The 19405-nt window shown below is 40.5% G+C and overlaps 1 protein-coding gene across 1 annotated transcript; it reads left to right on the top strand.

The window, feature by feature from the left end:
* The first annotated feature begins 2100 nt into the window (after positions 1-2100).
* LOC102942326 (interferon-induced protein 44-like) lies at positions 2101-18872 on the top strand. Its single transcript, XM_007065715.4, has 7 exons — positions 2101-2662; positions 2745-2796; positions 10674-10869; positions 11114-11266; positions 13078-13249; positions 15497-15597; positions 18619-18872. The coding sequence occupies exons 1-7, from the start codon at positions 2167-2169 to the stop codon at positions 18805-18807; spliced, it is 1359 nt and encodes a 452-aa protein (XP_007065777.2). The 5' UTR covers positions 2101-2166; the 3' UTR covers positions 18808-18872.
* Positions 18873-19405: the final 533 nt, after the last annotated feature.

Here is a 19405-nt window from a genome sequence, read left to right as displayed (position 1 = left end):
TGTAATGCCTATTTTTAAAAAAGACTCCAGAGAAAATCTTGGCAATTTTTTGGGTTGGTAAGCCTAACTTCATCACCATGCATTTCATTACTTGAAACTATACTAAACAACAGAATTAATAGATAAACATGATATACTGCGGAAGAGTCAACATGGCTTTTGTAAAGGGAAGTCATGCCTCCCCAATCTATTAGAATTTTCTGAGGGTGTCAAAAAGCATGTGAACTAGGGTGATCCTGTGATATAGTGTACTTGGACTTTCAGAAAGCCTTTGACAAGGTCCCTCACCAAAGACTCTTAAGCAGATTAAGCAGTCCTGGGATAAGAGGCAAGGTCCTTTCTTGGATCAGTAACTGGTTAAAAGATAGGAAAAAAGGGAAAGAATAAATTGTCATTTTTCACAATGGAGGGAGGTAAACAGGGATTCTTCCAAGGATCTATATGGTGATTGGTGTTGTTCAACACATTCATAAATGATCTGGACAAGGGGGCAAACAGTGGGGCGTCAAAGTTTGCAGATGAAACAAAATTACTCAAGATAGTTAAGTCCAAAGCTGACTGCAAAGAGTTACAAAGGGATCTCACAAAACTGGGTGACTGGGTAAAAAGGGGCAGATGAAATTCAGTGTTGATAAGTACACAGTAATGCATATTGGAAAAAATAATTCCAACTATGAATACGTAATGATGGGATCTAAATTTGCTGTTACCACTCGAGAGAGATGTTGGTTTCATTGTGGATAGTTCTCTGAAAACATCCACTCAATGTGCATTGTCAGTCTAAAAAGCTAACAATCTTAGGAACCATTAGGAAAAGGATAGATAATAAAACAAAAAATATCATAATACCATTATATTAATCCATGGTACATCTACACCTTGAATACTATATGTAGTTCTGGTCATCCCATCACAAAAAAGATAATAGAAATGGAAAATGTGCAGAGAAGGGCAACAAAAATGATTAGGGGTATGGAATGGCTTCCATACCAAGAGAGATTAATAAGATTGGGACTGTTTGGTTTAGAAAAGAGATGACTAAGGGAGGATATGATAGAGTTCCATAAAATCATGAATGGTATGGAAAGAGTGAATAGGGAAGTGTTATTTACCCCTTCACATCACACAAGAAATAGGGGTCACCTAATACAATTAATAGGTAGCAGGTTAACAACAAATAAAAATAAGTACTTCCTCACACAGCGCAGTCAACCTGTGGAAGTCGTTGCCAGGAAATGTTGCGAAAGACAAAAGTATAACTGGGTTCAAAAAAGAATTACATAAGTTCATGGAGGATAGCTCTTTAATGACTATTAGCAAAGATGGTCAGGGCTACAACCACATGCTCTGGATGACCCTAAACCTCCAAAATGCCAGAAGCTTCAAAATTGCCCTGTTCTATTTATTCCGTCTGAAGCATCTGGCACTGGTTACTGTCAGAAGACAGAATACCGGGCTAGATGGACCATTGGTCTGACCCAGTATGGCCATTATTTTGTTCTTGGAAAGAGAAAAATATTCACTCCATAAAGTAGGAACTATGTTTCTGAGACAGTGAACGTGTATCTGCTCTCATTTACACCACCATAAATCAGTGAAGTCAGTGGAGTTATCCAGTGTAAGTAAGATTACAAGCAGGTTGCAGTATTAACGGTTTCACCATTTTGATAAAATGGGCCTGATCTGCATTGAAGTTAGTAGGAGTTTTGCTTGAGTAAAGGCAACAAAATTAGGCAATATGTTTTAAGAATATTTTGTCTCCATTCAGGTAGAAAAATTGTTTTGCTGTGATGTCGATGAAGCTCTGCTGACTCTTTCTGCTTCATTTCCCCAATGTGTTAATGGGGACAACAATATCTTTCTTCCCCTATTTGTGTGTCTTGTTTATTTTCACCATAAACTTTTTGGGTTAGGGACTGTCTCTAACTATGTGTTTGGACGGTGCCTAACACTCTGTGGCCTTGACCTCAGTTGGGGACTGCAGATACTCATGGAATAAAACTACTAATGATGATGATAATGACTTACTAACACGCCACTTTATTCCATGGAGAAGAAAGGCCTTCACTACTGTCTTTGGTGAGATGAGTTAAAAATAATGATAGATTTTTCTTATTGTTATACTTGTATTTGTAACATCTTTTCTGTCTTTTTAGAGTAAGAAGAATGGCTGGTGTCAAATCTAGATTAACACAAGATGAAGTAAAGCAACTGCAAGATTTGTTGGGAGGCAGACAATTGTCTCTTCTCTATAAAGCAAGCGTCCATGGTTACAATGCTTCTACATTTCATGCCAAGTGTGATGCACAAGGGCCAACTGTAGCAATAGCATATAATGGAAGTGGTTATATTTTTGGAGGCTTGACACATCAGAGCTATGTTTCATCTGGAGAGTACATACATGATGAGAAAGCTTTTCTCTTTAGATTAAAAGGCAAAGAGGGTGTGCTGAGCCCACTAAAAATTCCTGTTAAAACTGCATCAGGTGCTATATATGACTATAGTGACAATGGCCCTAATTTTGGCGGTGGAGCACTACATTTGTTGAACCAAAATGCAGCAGCCGCAGTAACGAGTTCTAATGACAATTACACATTCAATGTTGCTGACCTGCATGGAAATGATCTAGGCCTTATGGAATGTGAGGTGTATCGAGTTGAAGGTAAGTTGATATCAAAAGAGAAAATGTTTACTGAGGAAATTATAGCTTCGTACTCTTAATGTTATATGTTCCTTTCCCCTAGATATTAGCAGTTTCCTGGAATCTCCATGGAGAAAGATTACCTGGACAACTGAGTAAGTTAACTGTTGTAATATATCACTATCATGATCTGTGGCCACCAAATACTGTGGTGATGTGAGTTACTTTAGGAATTAACTAGATGGTGCTAGAGTAAACAGACATGTGTTGCTGAGTTGCTTATCTGTGTATCTTAGGTACTAATATGGCACCTATGACCATAGTGTCTGAGCACCTCACAATCTGGGGATAAGTACAAAATGATGATTTCAGAACAGGTCAAACATACATGAGAAATTAATGTCTGAACCAAAATAAGCTTCATGAACAGCTATGCTTATTCTTAGCCACCCTGAGTCTGCTATGGCAGAGACTTAAAGAGACATTCCAGAGGATTACAGACCATGATTAAGCAGCTATTCCAGAGCTTAACTATCCTTATACTTAAAAAGGTTTTCTGAATATCTAAATCTCCCTTGCTGCGGATTAAGTCCATTACTTCTTGTCCTGCCTTTAGTGAGCATGGAGAACAATTGATCACCCTCCTCTTTATAACAGTCCTTAATATTTGAAGACTGTTATCAAGCCCCCCTCGGTCTTGTTTTCTGAAGTCTAAACATGCCCAGTTTTTTTAGCTTTTCCTTATAGATCAGGTTTTTTAAACTTTTCATCATTTTTGTTGCTCTCCTCTGGACTCTTTCCAGTTTGTCCATCTTTCCTAAATTATAGTGCCCAGAATTGGACACAGTACTCCAGCTGGGGCCTCTCACCAATGCTGAGTAAAGTGGGAGAATTACCTACCTTGCTTTACATTTGACACTGCTGTTAACAGAGTCCAAAATGATATTAGCCTTTTTTGCAACTGCACCACATTGTTGACTCCTGTTCAGTTTGTGAGCCACTATAACCTCCTGATCCTCTTCAACAGGACTACCACCTAGACAGTTATTCCCCATTTTGTAACTCCACACTTGATTTTTCCTTCCTAAGTTTAGTACTTGGCATTGTCTTTATTGAATTGCATCTTATTGATTTCAGACTAATTCTCCAATTTGTCAAGATCCTTTTGAATTCTAATCCTGTTCTCCAAAGTGCTAGCAACCCCTCCCAGCTTGGTGTCATCCACAGATTTTATAAGTGTACTCTCCACTTAATTATTCAAGTCCAACACAGGACCGCCCCCTGTGGAACCCCTAGATATGTCCACCCAGTATGATAGCAAACCCTTGATAAATGCTCTTTAAGTATATTCTTTAACCAGTTTTGCACCCACCTTGTAATAATTTCATCTAGACCATATGCCCCTAATTTGCTTCTGAGAATGTCATATAGGATTCTGTCAAAAACCTTACTAAAAACAAAATAGATCATGTCTACAGCTTCACTTGTGATCCACTGGTTATGTTGGTTTGGCATGATTTGTTCTTCACAAAGCCATGTTGGCTATTTTTTACCACCCTGTTATTCTCTAGATGCTTACAAATTGATTGTTTAATAATTTGTTCCAGTATCTTTCCATGTATCAAAATTAGACTGACAGGTCTGTAACTCCCCAAGTCCTCTTTGTTCCTCTTTTTAACGATAAATACTGTGTTTGCTCTTCTCCAGTCCTTCATCCATTCTCCCTGAGTTCTCAAAGATAATTGCTAATGGTTCTGAGATTGCTTCAGCTAATTCCTAGGGTGAATTTCATCAGGCTTTGCAAACTTAAATGCATCTAACTTATTCTTTAACTTGTTCTTTCCGTTTTTGGTTATGTTCCTTTCCCCTTGTTGTTAATATTAATTGTGTTAAGTATCTGGTTACAATTTATCTTTTTAGTGAAGACTGAAGCAAAATAGGCATTAAACACCTCTTGATGTCATGTGTTATTAGCTCTCCTTTCCACAAACTAGTGGATCTACATTTTCCCTTGTCTTTTTATTGCTCCTAATGTATTTATAAAACTTATTTTATTGCCTTTTATGCAGGTGGATTGATCTAAATCACCAAGTGGAAAGTCGTGATTTAAATAATCCATTTTAATTAATTTCAGTTATTTTCTAAAGAAAGGTGCATTCTCATTGGTTGATATAACCATTAAAACATGTTGATTTACAACTAAATAGAGGCTTTACACTAAATTTGGTTCATCTTTTTGCTACCTAGGCAGGTACATTATAATTATATGCATTTATTTAAGCACTATATAGCTTAATATTTTCAGATTCTTATTAATTGTACATTTTTAGTATGTTAGAAAATAGTGAATGATGTATTGCTTATTTACTACTCTTATGTCATATTTCTAAAGCTTGACCTCAGAAGTTAAATGTTTTCCACCTGATACTTTCTTTATATAGAAAAGCAGCTTTTAACTCAAAGGTTTTGATGGAGACTCATGGATTCAGCATACTAATTTTTTTTATTTAAATCTTTTAAGAGATTATACATTTAGGCCTTAATATATTTTGTATTAATTTCAGATTTCATTTTAAACAGGTTCATCTTTAAAAAGAAAAAATTGTTATAATTTAAATAACAAAATGTAAATAATCCACCCTGCTCTAATGTCCATTTTTAGGCGTAACTCATTTGGTGCCTTAGCCTTTCTGATTTTGTCCCTTGTGCTACTCTTCTGTAATCATCTGTAGCAATTTGTCCACATTTCCACTTTTTGTAGGATTCTTTTTTTGATTTTCAGGTCATGAAAAAGCTCCTGATGGAGGCATATTGGCCCCTTACTATTCTTCCTAGCTTTCCTTCACATCTGGATAGTCTGGTGCTGTGCATTTAATATTGTCTCTTTGAGAAACTGCCATTTCTCCTGAACTTCTTTTTCCCTTACATTTTCTTCCCATGGGACCTTACCTACCACTTCTCTGAGTTTGTTGAAGTCTGCTTTTTTGAAGTTCATTTTCTTCCGGCTGCTGCTTCCACTCCTTGTCCTTAGAAACATGAAATCTATCATTTCATGATCACTTCCAAATTGTCTTCTACCTTCAGATTCGCAGCCAATTCCTCCTTGTTATTCAGAATGAAGTCTAAAATGGTTGCCACTTGGTTACTTCCTTCACTGTCTGAAACAAACATTGTCCCCAGCACATTCAGAGAACTTGTTGGACATTTTGTGCTTTGCTGTCTTATTTTCCAACAGATGTCAGGTTAGTTAAAACACCTTCCATCAAAGAATGTTGTGCTTCCATTAAGCATATATGCTGTACATAGTTAGCATGTCAAAGATGCCTGTACATAGTTAGCTGTCAAAGATGCCATGTGTCAACAGTGTAAAAAGACATTTCTATAAAACATGCCACTGTCCTCACTTCAGAAATCAGGAACACGAAGTCACAGTGCTTGATGTTATAACCGTGAGTGTAGAGAATTGCTGTTCACCTCATCCTATTCAGAAACTCCTTTGCTATGTTGACAGTTGCACACCTAGAAAACAGTCACACTCCAATGACTGCATGCTAGATGTTGGTTCAGATGTGTCAGTTCTGCCGGATTCTGCTTATTTGCTATGTTTTCACAGTGCACAGCTTACAAGACCTAAGCTGCATTTGGTGGTTTACGGTACCTGAAGTTGGTTACCTGAATGTGTAATGCATAACAACTTGTATGCTCTATATACATATGTTGTGAAAACTGATTAACCCTACACACCTAATAGCTTTTAGTTACTTCTAAACCTGTTTGAATTAATTTAACTTTGCTGCAGTTCCTGTGACAGAGCAAGCACATTGCAACAGAGATTTAATTCCCTTGTGACATTCAAAGCAACTCTTTTAGGCAGGATTGGTTAAATATGTTTTCAAAATTTTTAAATATGACCACTGATTTAGGGTACAAAGATTGAGACACCTTAGGGCAGATTTGTATATGTGCTGTGAACCTGAATCTCCCATTGGCTTCAATAAGAACTGTGGGTACTCAGCACTTTCTGAAAATCAGGTGTTTTAAATTGGGCACCCAAAATAGAGGACACCATAATTAAATATCCATTCCATATGTGATGTCAGCACCAAATCCTGAGCATAAAGTGGTTTGACTTTGTGTGAATGTCATACTCTCAGAGAGATCTGTCTGTTCTTCTGTTGCTCACCTATATTCAAAAGCACCACTGCCCGCTCTTTGGCCACATTACCAGGATGCTCTCAAACTCTCCATTGACATGTGAAGGGGTGCATGTCTCGGTTCTACCTGGTGTGTCTATGAGACTACCCTGGAGATTTATGGATTCGCAGGATTGAGCCATATCTAGGAACTTCACAACATGATGCCTGGTGTGACACCATCAACCATGGTCACTCTGGCTGCTGCAACGGTCCTCAGTAGACTATGTACATAAGAACATAAGAATAGCCATAGTAGGTCAGACCAATGGTCCATCTAGCCCAACATCCTGTCTTCTGATAGTGGCCAATGCCAGGTGCTTCAGAGGGAACGAACAGAACATGCAATCATCAAATGATCCATCCCCTGTCATCCACTCCCAGCTTCTGGCGAGCAGAGGCTAGGGACACTCAGAGCATGGTGTTGCATTCCTGCCCGTCCTGGCTAATATTTATTGATGGACCTATCTGCCATTAACTTCTTTGTTGAATCCTATTATAGTTTTGGCCTTCACAACATCTCCTGGCAAAGAGCTCCACAGGTTGACTGTGTGATATATGAAAAAGTAGTTCCTTTTGTTTGTTTTAAACCTGCTGCCTATTAATTTCATTGGGTGACCCCTAGTTCTTGTGTTATGAGAAGGAGTAAATAACACCTCCTGATTCACTTTCTATACACCAGTGAAGATTTTATACACCTCTATTATATCCCCCCTTAGTCATCTCTTTTCTAAGATGTAAAGTCCCAATCTTTTCTAATCTCTCCTCATACGGAAGTTGTTCCATACCCCAATCATTTTAGTTGCCCTTCTTTGTACTTTTTCCAATTCCCATATATATTTCTAGAGATGGGGTGACAAGATCTGCACAGAATATTCAAGATGTGGGCGTGCCATGGATTTATATAGATGTATCATGATATTTTCTGCCTTGTTCTCTATCCATTTCCTAATGGTTTCTAACATCGTGTTAGCTTTTTTGACTGCTGCTGCACATTGAGTGGATGTTTTCAGAGCACAGTAACTCCAAGATCTCTTTCTTGAGTGGTAACAGCTAATTTAGACCCGATCATTTTGTACGTATAGTTGGGATTATGTTCAACATTGAATTTCATCTGCCATTTTGTTGCCTAGTCGCTACATTGATGACATCTTCATCATCTGGATGACATCTTCATCATCTGGACCCATGGAAAAGAAGACCTTGAGGAATTCCACCATGATTTCAAAAAGAAAAGGAGTACTTGTGGCACCTTAGAGACTAACAAATTTATTTGAGCATAAGCTTTCGTGAATAAGCTTTCATGAGCTACAGCTCACTTCATCGGAGGCATTCAGTGGAAAAAAAATTTCAACAATTTCCATCCCACCATCAACCTCAGCCTGGACCAGTCCACACAAGAGATCCACTTCCTGGACACTGTGGTGGTAATAAGCGATGGTCACATAAAAACCACCCTATACCGGAAACCTACTGACTGCTATGCCTACCTACATGCCTCCAGCTTTCATCCAGACCGCACCACACGATCCATTGTCTACAGTCAAGCTCTTCGATACAACCGCATTTGCTCCAACCCCTCAGACAGAGACAAACACCTACAAGATCTCTATCAAGCATTCTTACAACTACAATACCCACCTGCTGAAGTGAAGAAACAGATTGACAGAGCCAGAAGAGTACCCAGAAGTTATCTACTACAGGACAGGCCCAACAAAGAAAATAACAGAACGCCACTAGCCATCACCTTCAGCCCCCAACTAAAACCTCTCCAACGCATCATCAAAGATCTACAACCTATCCTGAAGGACGACCCATCACTCTCACAGATCTTGGGAGACAGGCCAGCCCTTGCTTACAGACAGCCCCCCAACCTGAAGCAAATACTCACCAGCAACCACACACCACACAGCAGAACCACTAACCCAGGAACCTATCCTTGCAACAAAGCCCGTTGCCAACTGTGCCCACATATCTATTCAGGGGACACCATCATAGGGCCTAATCACATCAGCCACACTATCAGAGGCTCATTCACCTGCACATCTACCAATGTGATATGTGCCATCATGTGCCAGCAATGTCCCTCTGCCATGTACATTGGTCAAACTGGACAGTCTCTACATAAAAGAATAAATGGACACAAATCAGACGTCAAGAATTATAACATTCAAAAACCAGTCGGAGAACATTTCAATCTCATTGGTCACTTGATTACAGACCTAAAAGTTGCAATTCTTCAACAAAAAAACTTCAAAAACAGACTCCAATGAGAGACTGCTGAATTGGAATTGATTTGCAAACTGGATACAATTAATTTAGGCTTGAATGAAGACTGGGAGTGGATGGGTCATTACACAAAGTAAAACTATTTCCCCATGTTTATTCCCCTCCCTCACCCCCCACTGTTCCTCAGATGTTCTCATCAACTGCTGGAAATGGCCCACCTTGATTATCACTACAAAAGTTTTTTTCCCCCCACTCTCCTGCTGGTAATAGCTCACCTTACCTGATCACTCTCGTTACAGTGTGTATGGTAACACCCATTGTTTCATGTTCTCTATGTATATAAATCTCCCCACTGTATTTTCCACTGAATGCATCTGATGAAGTGAGCTGTAGCTCACGAAAGCTTATGCTCAAATAAAATTGTTAGTCTTTAAGGTGCCACAAGTACTCCTTTTCTTTTTGAGGATACAGACTAACACGGCTGCTACTCTGAAACCAGTTTTGTGAGATTCCTTTGTAACTCTTTGCAGTCTGCTTTGGACTTAATTATCTGAGTAATTTTGTTTCGTCTGCAAACTTTGATACCCCACTGTTTATCCCCTTTTCCAGATCATTTTTGAATGTGTTGAACAGCTCTGATTCAAGTATAGATCCTTGAGGGAACCTCTGTTCACCTCTCTCCATTCTGAAAACTGACCATTTGTTCCTGCCCTTTGTTTCCTATCTTTTAACCAGTCACTGATCCATGACAGGACCTTCCTTATTATCCCATGACTGCTTACTTCGCTTAAGAGCCTTTCGTGAGGGATCTTGTCAAAGGCTTTCTGAAAGTCTAAGTATACTATATCCACTGGATCACCCTTGTCCACATGTTTGTTGACCCCCTCAAAGAATTCTAGCAGATTGGTGAGGCATGATTTCTCTTTACAAAAGCTATGTTAACTTTTCTCCAGCATATCATGTCCATCTATGTTTCTGATAATTCTGTTCTTTTTTATAGTTTCAACCAATCTGCCTGGTACTGAATTTAGGCTTACCACCCTATAATTGCCAGGATCGCCTCTGGAGCCTTTTTTAAAAATTGGTGTTACATTATCTATCCTCCAGTCATCTGGTACAGAAGCTGATTTAAATGATAGTTTACATACCACAGTTAGTAGTTCTGCAATTTCATACCTGAGTTCCTTCAGAACTCTTGGATGAGTACCATCTGGTCCTGGTGACTTATTACTGTTTAATTTATCAGTTTGTTCCAAAACTCCTCTAATGACACCTCAATCTGGGACAGTTCCTCAGATATGTCACCTAAAAAGAATGGCTCAGGTGTGAGATTCTTCCTCACATCTTCTGCAGTGAAGGTTGATGCAAATAATTCATTTAGCTTCTCTGCAATGGTGTTATCTTCCTTGATTGCTCCTTTAACACCTTGATCGTCCAATAGCCCCACTGATTGTTTAACAGTGTGTGTTTGATGATAGTTAAAAACAGAGTATAGGGAAGGATGGGGAATATTTACAGTTTCTTGATTTCACTGTGCCTATATGTAGTGCAAAACATGTGTTGTGATCTCATGGGTGTTTGAAATTATGCAAATCTTTTTGTCTTAATAGGGAAAGAGGGAAAATAATGGAGGAAATCAGATCTTACAAACCTTATTTAAATTCAGTGCCACAGATTCGGATTTTGGTTCTTGGTCCAGTTGGAGCTGGGAAGTCCAGTTTTTTCAACTCTGTGAATTCAGTTTTCCGAGGTTATGTTTCAAACCAAGCCATAGCAGGATCCGATAACGCTAGCATAACAACGCAGGTAAATATTTGCTTCTAATTAATAAACATCCAAGCTAAATCACAGTCTCAGTTAAAAATCAACATTTTCCTGCACTAAATGGAAAACCCAAAGATAGTCCATGATTGCCCCCACTGAATACTATGCATCTACTTTTGATGAGAAAGGCATTACTCAATATGGTTAAGAAATAGTAATCTGGCCCTAAACATTCATTTTTCAGCTATGTCTTTCTATACTATTTTACTTTTTTTTGCCCCAATAGTACAGGACTTACCCAGTTAAAGATGGAAGAGATGGCAAGCCTCTGCCTATTATCCTCTGTGACACAATGGGAATAGAAGAAAACTCAGGAGCAGGTCTGGAAATTGATGAAGTGTCCAACATAATAAAAGGCCATGTTCCTGATAGGTACCAGGTATGATTTCTGCAAATTTTGTGCAGTTCCTTGTTAAACCGAGTGATATTCTTAAATGTTTCTTTACATGTACAAATATTATATCTTACATTTAATTACCGTGCAACAAAATATCCACTGTGCTCAGTAGATTCTTGCATTTGTGGTACTGTACAGTAAAAGCTTATGAATGGTGATCACAGGCAAGGTGTATTTGAAAATGAATAAACTATGGAAAGGTGTTTAGGTCTGATTCTCCACTCTCCTGCACCTTGTGTAGTCATTTACAGTTATGCAAAGTTGATATAAATTGCTGTCTACCCTTCTGCTTGGGTAGCATTTGGTACCTATTTTGTACAGGTACAAGCCAAGGGAGAATCAGGCTCAAGGTATATAAAGAGTAGATCTGGTTGAAATATTTTGAACAAAAAGGTTTTAAATAGAAAAATGGACTTTAACACCACATCTCCCCCAAATTTCTGTTGTGTTTTCAATTTTTTTTTTTCATTAAATTGTTTCCAAGTTTTTTAGCAAAAATGTCATCAATTCCATTATTGAAATGGTTCTCTAATTTATTTTTTACTGGAAATCCATTTTTCAAGAAATGAGCATTTTTAATTTTTTTTTTCTGGGAAAAAAAAAGAAAAATGAAGAATGGGTTAGCTTGGTGAAACAGAAACAACACTGACATTTTTTGAAAACATAGCTTTAAAACATTTTTGACAAGCTCTAGAAAAGAGCAACTTCCACAATATTCAAGCTTAGTACAGCGCCTTCTCATCTGGTCATTTGTCTCAATTACTAGATAGCTGCTGCCTACAGGCCATTCCAAATATTAACTGTTGTAATATACAAGAGATGTAGACTTTGATGATTCCAGATGAGCTGAGCTTGTTACAGGAGCACAGATGGAGGGCTAAGGTGGTTATATGATTCTTATCGTTGTAGTATCTTGGCCCCTCACAAACCTTAATTTATACTCAAAACAACCCAGTGAGATATAAAGTATTATTAATCTCATTTTAAAGATATGAAACTGAGGAACCGTGATTAATTATCTTGGTCAAAGATATATTGGAAGCCAGATATCCTGAATCCCAGTTTTATGCTTTAACCACAAGACCAATCTTTCTGTGATTTATTTGGTCCCACTTTATATTAAAATTCCATCTATAAATGGTTTACAAAGAAGTAATAAATGAAGAACATTAAAAACATGTTACGGTTCTGAGCAGCATATGTATAGATGGCTATAAGCACATGAGTAGATGTTACAGATCATTATAAGCCATAGTTATGAGTAAATTTTTGATGGACTCTACAACTATCAATTAACCATTTATTAAAACATCTGTTAATAATTTATTAATGCTTTATAGATGGAACCTTAATAAAAAGTGTGATTAAAAACACACACACATAAACAACTAATATGTCAAGAATCCTTTTTAATTTCTAGAGATGTCTTTTGGTTTCATTATTACTTTTCCACAAGGGATATAAATTTAGAGGAACTCTGTTGACTTCAAAGGAGTGACTCTGGATTTATACATGTTTTCAATAACAGAGATCAGAATCTCGCTCTCCATCTGGAAGAATGAGTATGAAACTGAGAATCAGGAAATCCTGAATTTTAATCCTGATTTGATCACTCCCTTTATGAGTAAATCATTTCACCTCTCTCCATATCAGCGTTCCTCTCTGTAAAATGAGATAATAATATGTGTCTCCCTGCTCCAATGGGGTATTGTGAGAATCAGTGTTTGTACAGCTCTTTGAATCTCCAGTTCTTTGGAAGTGTTACTTATTTTTATTAAAAATTTTCTTTGCAGTTTAATCCAGCTGCCACCCTTCATCCAGATTCTCCAGGCTATATCAAGACCCCTTTTCTGAAGGATCAGATTCATTGTGTTGCATTTGTTATTGATGGGTGCAAAACTGAGATTCTCCCTGAGAAACTGGAAGAGAAGCTGAAACAGCTTCGAAGAAAAGTGAACCATTTTGGTATGTTTTATGTCTCCTAATATCATAGAACTGAATGAAGTGGGCATGCCAAGGAGGTGATCTGCCTTTCAAGCCTGAGCACCTTGGGTCATGAGGGGTTTGAAGTACTGCTAGGAGCCATGCTTATCCTTGGTGTGGGAGGAGAAATTGCCACATATTGCTCTTGAGTGTCACCCAAGATTGAGTGGGATTAATACACTCTGGCAGGACAGGCTCCCAGACTGATGGAAGTATGGGCACAGCAATGGGCTCTGGTGTTGGTGGGAGAATAGAGGAATTCCTGATCACCTCCATTGTTCTCTACTCGTTGGTTTTACAGTGTGCCCTATTGTGTTTCTCCTCAGTATAGCAGAGTCCTCCTGTTGACAGAGACCACTAGAGGAACTGAGCTGTGTGCTCGGTTTCTAGTACTCCTTGGGAAATTCTGCGCCAAAAAAATTAAAAATTCTGCACACAATATTTTAAAATTCTGCAAAATTCTTCATATTTTATTTGTCAAAATAGCACAATATAATCACACCAGTTTCAATTATTTTGGTAATTTATTTCAAAATAACTGTGAGTAAGTATGTCTGTAACAATATAGACAACAAAAAAGATTCAGGAAATGTTTTTTGACAAATAGATTCCTTACTAGGCTTACTTACTAACTCTGACTAATAATTCATTTACACTACAGTGCAGAACCATATTTCCTGCACCCCTCAGAAGCAGTGCAAAGGCTTGGGGGAATCAGGGGTAACAGAGGAGCTGAGAGAGAGGCAAGTAATTGTTGGGAAGGAGCCTAGGTATGAACTTGAAGTGTTTTTGGGTATTGGTGGGAAAAGGATGGAAAAGGTTTTTTTTGGTGAGGGGCAGGGAGGGATTGTTAGGGAGCATCCCACATGCAGACCCTGGCTGACTCCAAGCCTCCTCCATTCAGTCAGGCATATCTTTCCCTGTCCCTATATGTCCCTGCATCCCCATGTGTCCTTGCACCCCCTGTCCACATGTGTCCCTCCACGGCCACTCAGACACCCATGCCCCCATTCCCATGCGGCTCTGCACCATTCCCTCTGTCCCCATGTGGCTCTGTACCCCCTCCCCCTGTCCCTATGTGTCTCTGTGCCCCCACCCAGCCACTCCCCCTCTCCCTCCCCCTGTAGCTCTGCACTCCCTGTGCCCATGTGGCCCTGCACCTCCCTCCCACCCTGTGGCCCTGCACTTCCTCTCCCATTCAGCCCCTTCCCCAGTCTGTCCTCCCCCACTTGCCATTATGAGCCCCTGTCGGACCCCCAACAGCCCCACGCTGTCTGTCTCCCCATAGCTCCTATCTCCTGACCTGGCCCAACAGGTACTGTGAAGAAGGTAGGCTCTTTCTCTTCCCTATCAGTGCAGGTGCTGGCCAGGATTGGCTGCTGTGTTCTAGCTCACAGTGCCCTCTGTTGGGCAAAAGGTGGAACTGCAGTAACTTTTCAGCAGAAGCTATTTTCTGCACAAAGAAAAAATTAAAAATATGTGTCACACATGAATATGCATGCGTGCAGTGGCACAGAATTCCCCCAGGAGTAAAAGGCTCCAAGGAATACATCTTATCAGGAAATATTCACTTTGATTTCATTAATTATTTTAAAAATACATATAATCCAAGGCAATAAAACCTTTTCAAAAAGGAGTAGAGGTAATGTTTCATTTAGCAGCTGCCATGGAGATAGGATGCAACAAAAAGTGAAAAGAGAACTGAAGAATGGGAGTCTTATGCTTGCAAATGCCAGTTTACATCATTAGCTCTTGTGGTTGTGTTTGGACACATCACCTATGGCCTGATTTTCTCTCCACATGATAGGAGTCACTTCCATAGGAGGGAATAGACAGAGACATAACCTACTGGGGCGAAAGCAGGCCCCAGTTGTGCTATTGAACTCAGCTAGGTATGCCATGTTTTCTGAATCCCTTGTTTTGAGTAATTGAATTCATTGCACTGAATTTCAGCCCTGGCAATCTTCCCAATGAGGTGAGTGAGTCATTAAGTGTGGTGTCAACTGTACTGGGGGAATAATAATCATTTTGCTTAAAAAACATCTTCCCATCAAGACAATTGGGGTGCTGCCCAATAACTGTTCAATTAATATTAGTTTAATAATTAATCTTTTTCCAATGCTGTTGTGCAAAACCAAAACACTTTCACCTTATGTAAGCAGAAACAGCTGCAATGAAGAACTGATGGGTAATTAGGTGTAAAATCTTACTCCTTTTTTTTTGGTACAGGGATCCCACAACTGGTTTTGCTAACTAAAGTGGATGAAATCTGCCCTACTCTTGAAGAAAACGTCCAGTGTGTGTACAAAAGCAAAGCTGTTGAGAAACAGGTAAAGTATCGCATTGCTGACTGCTATCTATTAACTCAATTGACTTGAACAAATCAAGGTATTGTGATACTCTACGTTTGCAATACTTACATCCCCTCATATTCCTACACATATTCTCATTCTGGTCTTGTAGGCACAAGCTGAAAATATAACTAAATTTAATACCTCAGGTTTTGGTTTAACCCCTAAAAGGTTTAAGATTTGTTAAAATTGCAAGTTGCACCTCTGAAGAATAAAACTACAAAACAGAAAAAGGTGGAGATACCAGAAACCTCATTAAAAATTAAGGGCCGGATTCTTTTGCGAAACCCCAATTCATATAAAGGAGCTGGAGTCTGGCCATAACTCGCCAGCTGCATATTTCCCCTGGTGTGAATAGGTGTAAAACTGAAAAAAAGAGAGCTTCAGGGGAGGAAGGAAGTGGGAGCGAGCTCTGTTCTGCTGATTTTTTTTTTTTAAGCAGATTGTCTTTCGGGGAGCAAACACTGCTGGATGAATTTTGTAGAGTCCTTAGGCCAGTGGTTCCCAAACTTGTTCCGCCGCTTGTGCGGGGAAAGCCCCTGGCGGGCCGGGCCGGTTTGTTTACCTGCCACATCCGCAGCTTCGGCTGATTGCGGCTCCCAGTGGCTGCGGTTCGCTGCTCCAGGCCAATGGGAGCCGCTGGAAGCGGTGGCCAGTACGTCTCTCAGCCCGCGCCGCTTCCAGCAGCTCCCATTGGCCTGGAGCAGTGAACTGCAGCCACCGGGAGCCGCAATCAGCCGAAGCTGCGGATGTGGCAGGTAAACAAACCGGCCCGGCCCGCCAGGGGCTTTCCCCGCACAAGCGGCGGAACAAGTTTGGGAACCACTGCCCTAGGCTATTCTAAATCATGACATGGCTCATGCAGACCAGCGCATAAAATTGTCTCCTTGGACTCCTTGCCCCTGTCCCATGGTGACAGTCTGACTCAGGAGAGAATCCATAAAAGTTTTATTCCCTGCTACCTTCCATCTTGTCTAGATATTTACCCTGTGCAGAGTGCTTGTACAATGCTGTCATTTTGCTTTGATGGAATTTTATACATACTCTGCACTCACTTTGCACAGCCATAAATGCTAACACAAGGTGGAAGGTCGTGGAGAATCAGAGGCTGTTGGTGGTTTGCAGTTCCCCAGTACTGATGCTGGCCTGGGCTGATTTAGCCATATGCAATTCTCAGAGGTATTAGGCACCTAACTTCCATTGATTTCAATGGGAGTTAGATGCCCAAATACCTTTGAGAAATGTGGCCCAAGTGACCATCTCCCAGCCAAGAGGAATAGCCAGCTCTATGCCATTTGAAGTCTCCCCCACCTGGGGAATATTTAGCTTAGGAGATATGACTGTGTTCTGACCGCTTTGTTCAGCAGGAATGATAAAAGGGACTGGATCAGTTCCGAGAGTAGAGTCCTGACCCTGGGCTACATTCTGCCCTGCATCTGAAATCTGTTAATCACAGGGGTAAGGGCTGTCAGAGAGCTGAGTGCAGCTCCCTGACTCTGTAGGCTGGCCCCAGTGTGAACCATGGTTTAGAGGCTCAGCATAGCAAAGCAGAGCTCTGCCTTGGTCCGTCCCTGCCTCTGACATACTCCCCATACTCCTACATCTCACACGACGCTGGGTCAGGATGTGTGCGGGAGCATGGTTCTAAAGGAGCTAACTTGTATCACTTTTATACCAGCGAAGAGCTATTCTCATCAGAATCTGACCTGCCTAGTTGTGACCAAAATCCAGTACAAAGGAGCTGGATTGGCCCAGAGAATGCCGCTCCCTGTATCTAGAGAGGCCAAATATGGATTTTAGTGGAATTATACCAGAGATGAATCCTTAGGGGGTTCTCTCTAGATCAGTGGTTCTCAAACTTTTTTTTTCACGGACCACTTGAAAATTGCTGAGTGTCTCAGCGGACCATTTAGTGATCTTTCCAAATGTTTTTTGTACCATTAGCTAATTATTGTAAAGCGCTTTGGATAAAAGCAGTATATAAAAAAACACTGTAGTAATAATTTACATTTTTTTGTTCTACAAATAAAAGCGCACAACTCATATTTTAATGTCAGTACTCTTACCTTTCTAATGTGATGGCTGTGCCCTCTCTCCACCACTGCGGCATCCCCCAAGCTGGTGCTGGGAAGGAGCGGGGTCTCCCCTGCCCCAGCCTCCCCTGATCTGGGTCTGGGAAGGAGGGGAGTCTCTCCCTCTCTCCCCCACCATGGCAGCCCCCAAGCTGGGACTGGGAAGGAGCGTGGTCTCTCCCTCTCTTCCCACCACAGCAGCCACAGAGCTAAGGCTGGGAAGGAGGGCCGTCTCTCCCCGGCAGCCACAGCCCTGGAGCTGGGGAAATTCACCTCTTTCTCTGGCCACCACAGCCCTACATGGCCCAAATTCCACCCACCCCCTCTTCTCACCCACTTCCCCCTCCCACCTACCCCTTATTCTCCCCAAGTGGAGCCCTCTATTCCCCCCTGCATGGCTCCACTAATTAGTTGTGCGGCCCTTCATTCTCTTGTGTGCAGCCGCCCAGGCGCGTATCTTAGAGGGAACTATCCGTGGACCACCTGAATGGAGCTCGCGGACCACTTGTGGTCCACGGACCACAGTTTGAGAACCTCTGCCATAGATCATTATGAAGGAAAAATAGCCCTGTGTTCTGGGTATCACCTCTGAGATTAAATAGAGGATTTGGGCCTCCAGGGCAGTTTACACAGTCAGTTTCTATCAGTGAATTTGCTAAAGAAGAATAAAATATAGTGAATATGGCCTTGAACTGTGACTGCATCAAAATGTAGTTGCTAGTTCAGTGGCAGGATGGGTATGATGTGAAAGTGGTTATGCCTTCAATAAAAAGAAGTTTAAAGAAATAAAATATCTTCCACTTTTAATCTCACCAAACAGTATCTGTGAAAATACTTGAAGCTTTTGCTTAGCTTCCTCAAGGAACAGAAAGATTGAAAAATAGTCAGGGCGCTCTTTAGGATAATCCATTTTGTGCCTTTTCTACAGATGCGGATAACTGCAGAGAAACTTGGAATCCCTCTTGCTCAGATTGTACCTGTTAAAAACTACTGCTCCGAGTTGGATCTTTCGTGTGATGTTGACATCCTGTTACTTTCTGCAGTGAGGCAGCTTATACGTTTAGCAGAAAGCTACCTTGACAATTTCCCTTTTGAGAAGCCAAAGAAAGAGCCCTAACCTGATGTTTACCTGTGACGCTGGATATTTTATGTGCTAACCTTTTAAAAATTCTGACATCAGAAGTCAAATTTGTTGCTGCCCTAAGCAGATGCAACTCCACTGACTTCAGTGGAGTTGCACTTGCTTATGCCCGTGGGGAATTTGGCTCAACGGTTCTATATCTTGTTACTGCCTATGTAAGATTAATGGTATTTTTGCATGCATCAAGAGGAGAATAGATTCTCCAGATTTCAAGGTGGTTTTCCTTTATTAAACATTCCACATTCTTACTCTTCTCATAACCTTCCAGTCAGAGACAACCCTTTCCACTAAAAGAATCATTTGCATAAACCTTTTAAGAAGTTGCCTAAAGATATTACTTCCTCCTAGTAGTTCATGTGAGTTGCTTGCTGCTAGTGCTAGTTGCTGTGCATTCCATATGTTCCTTACTTTTATTCTTTAAGTTTGTTATACTATATAGCAGTGACACTGGAACCTTTTTAATAGTGGAGGGTACTGAAAGCCAGCTCCCTTACCCCTATCCATCCCCGCCCCCTCAGAGCTGAGGCAGCTGGGACCCCAGGAATGCGGGGCCAGGAACCAGGACTCCGGGTGC

Source organism: Chelonia mydas, chromosome 8 (assembly GCF_015237465.2).
Source record: "Chelonia mydas isolate rCheMyd1 chromosome 8, rCheMyd1.pri.v2, whole genome shotgun sequence".
Taxonomy (NCBI): domain Eukaryota; kingdom Metazoa; phylum Chordata; order Testudines; family Cheloniidae; genus Chelonia; species Chelonia mydas.
Note: the sequence above shows the minus strand (reverse complement) of the source record. Positions and strands in the feature narration are given on the sequence as shown.

Bases quoted from the DNA above. Each gene is read 5' to 3' on its own strand.
- LOC102942326 (XM_007065715.4), top strand. From the start codon at position 2,167: ATGGCTGGTGTCAAATCTAGATTAACACAAGATGAAGTAAAGCAACTG. The intron at 2,797-10,673 runs GTAAGTTAACTG...TTGTCTTAATAG, and splicing joins AAGATTACCTGGACAACTGA to GGAAAGAGGGAAAATAATGG. The intron at 13,250-15,496 runs GTATGTTTTATG...TTTTTGGTACAG, and splicing joins AAGAAAAGTGAACCATTTTG to GGATCCCACAACTGGTTTTG.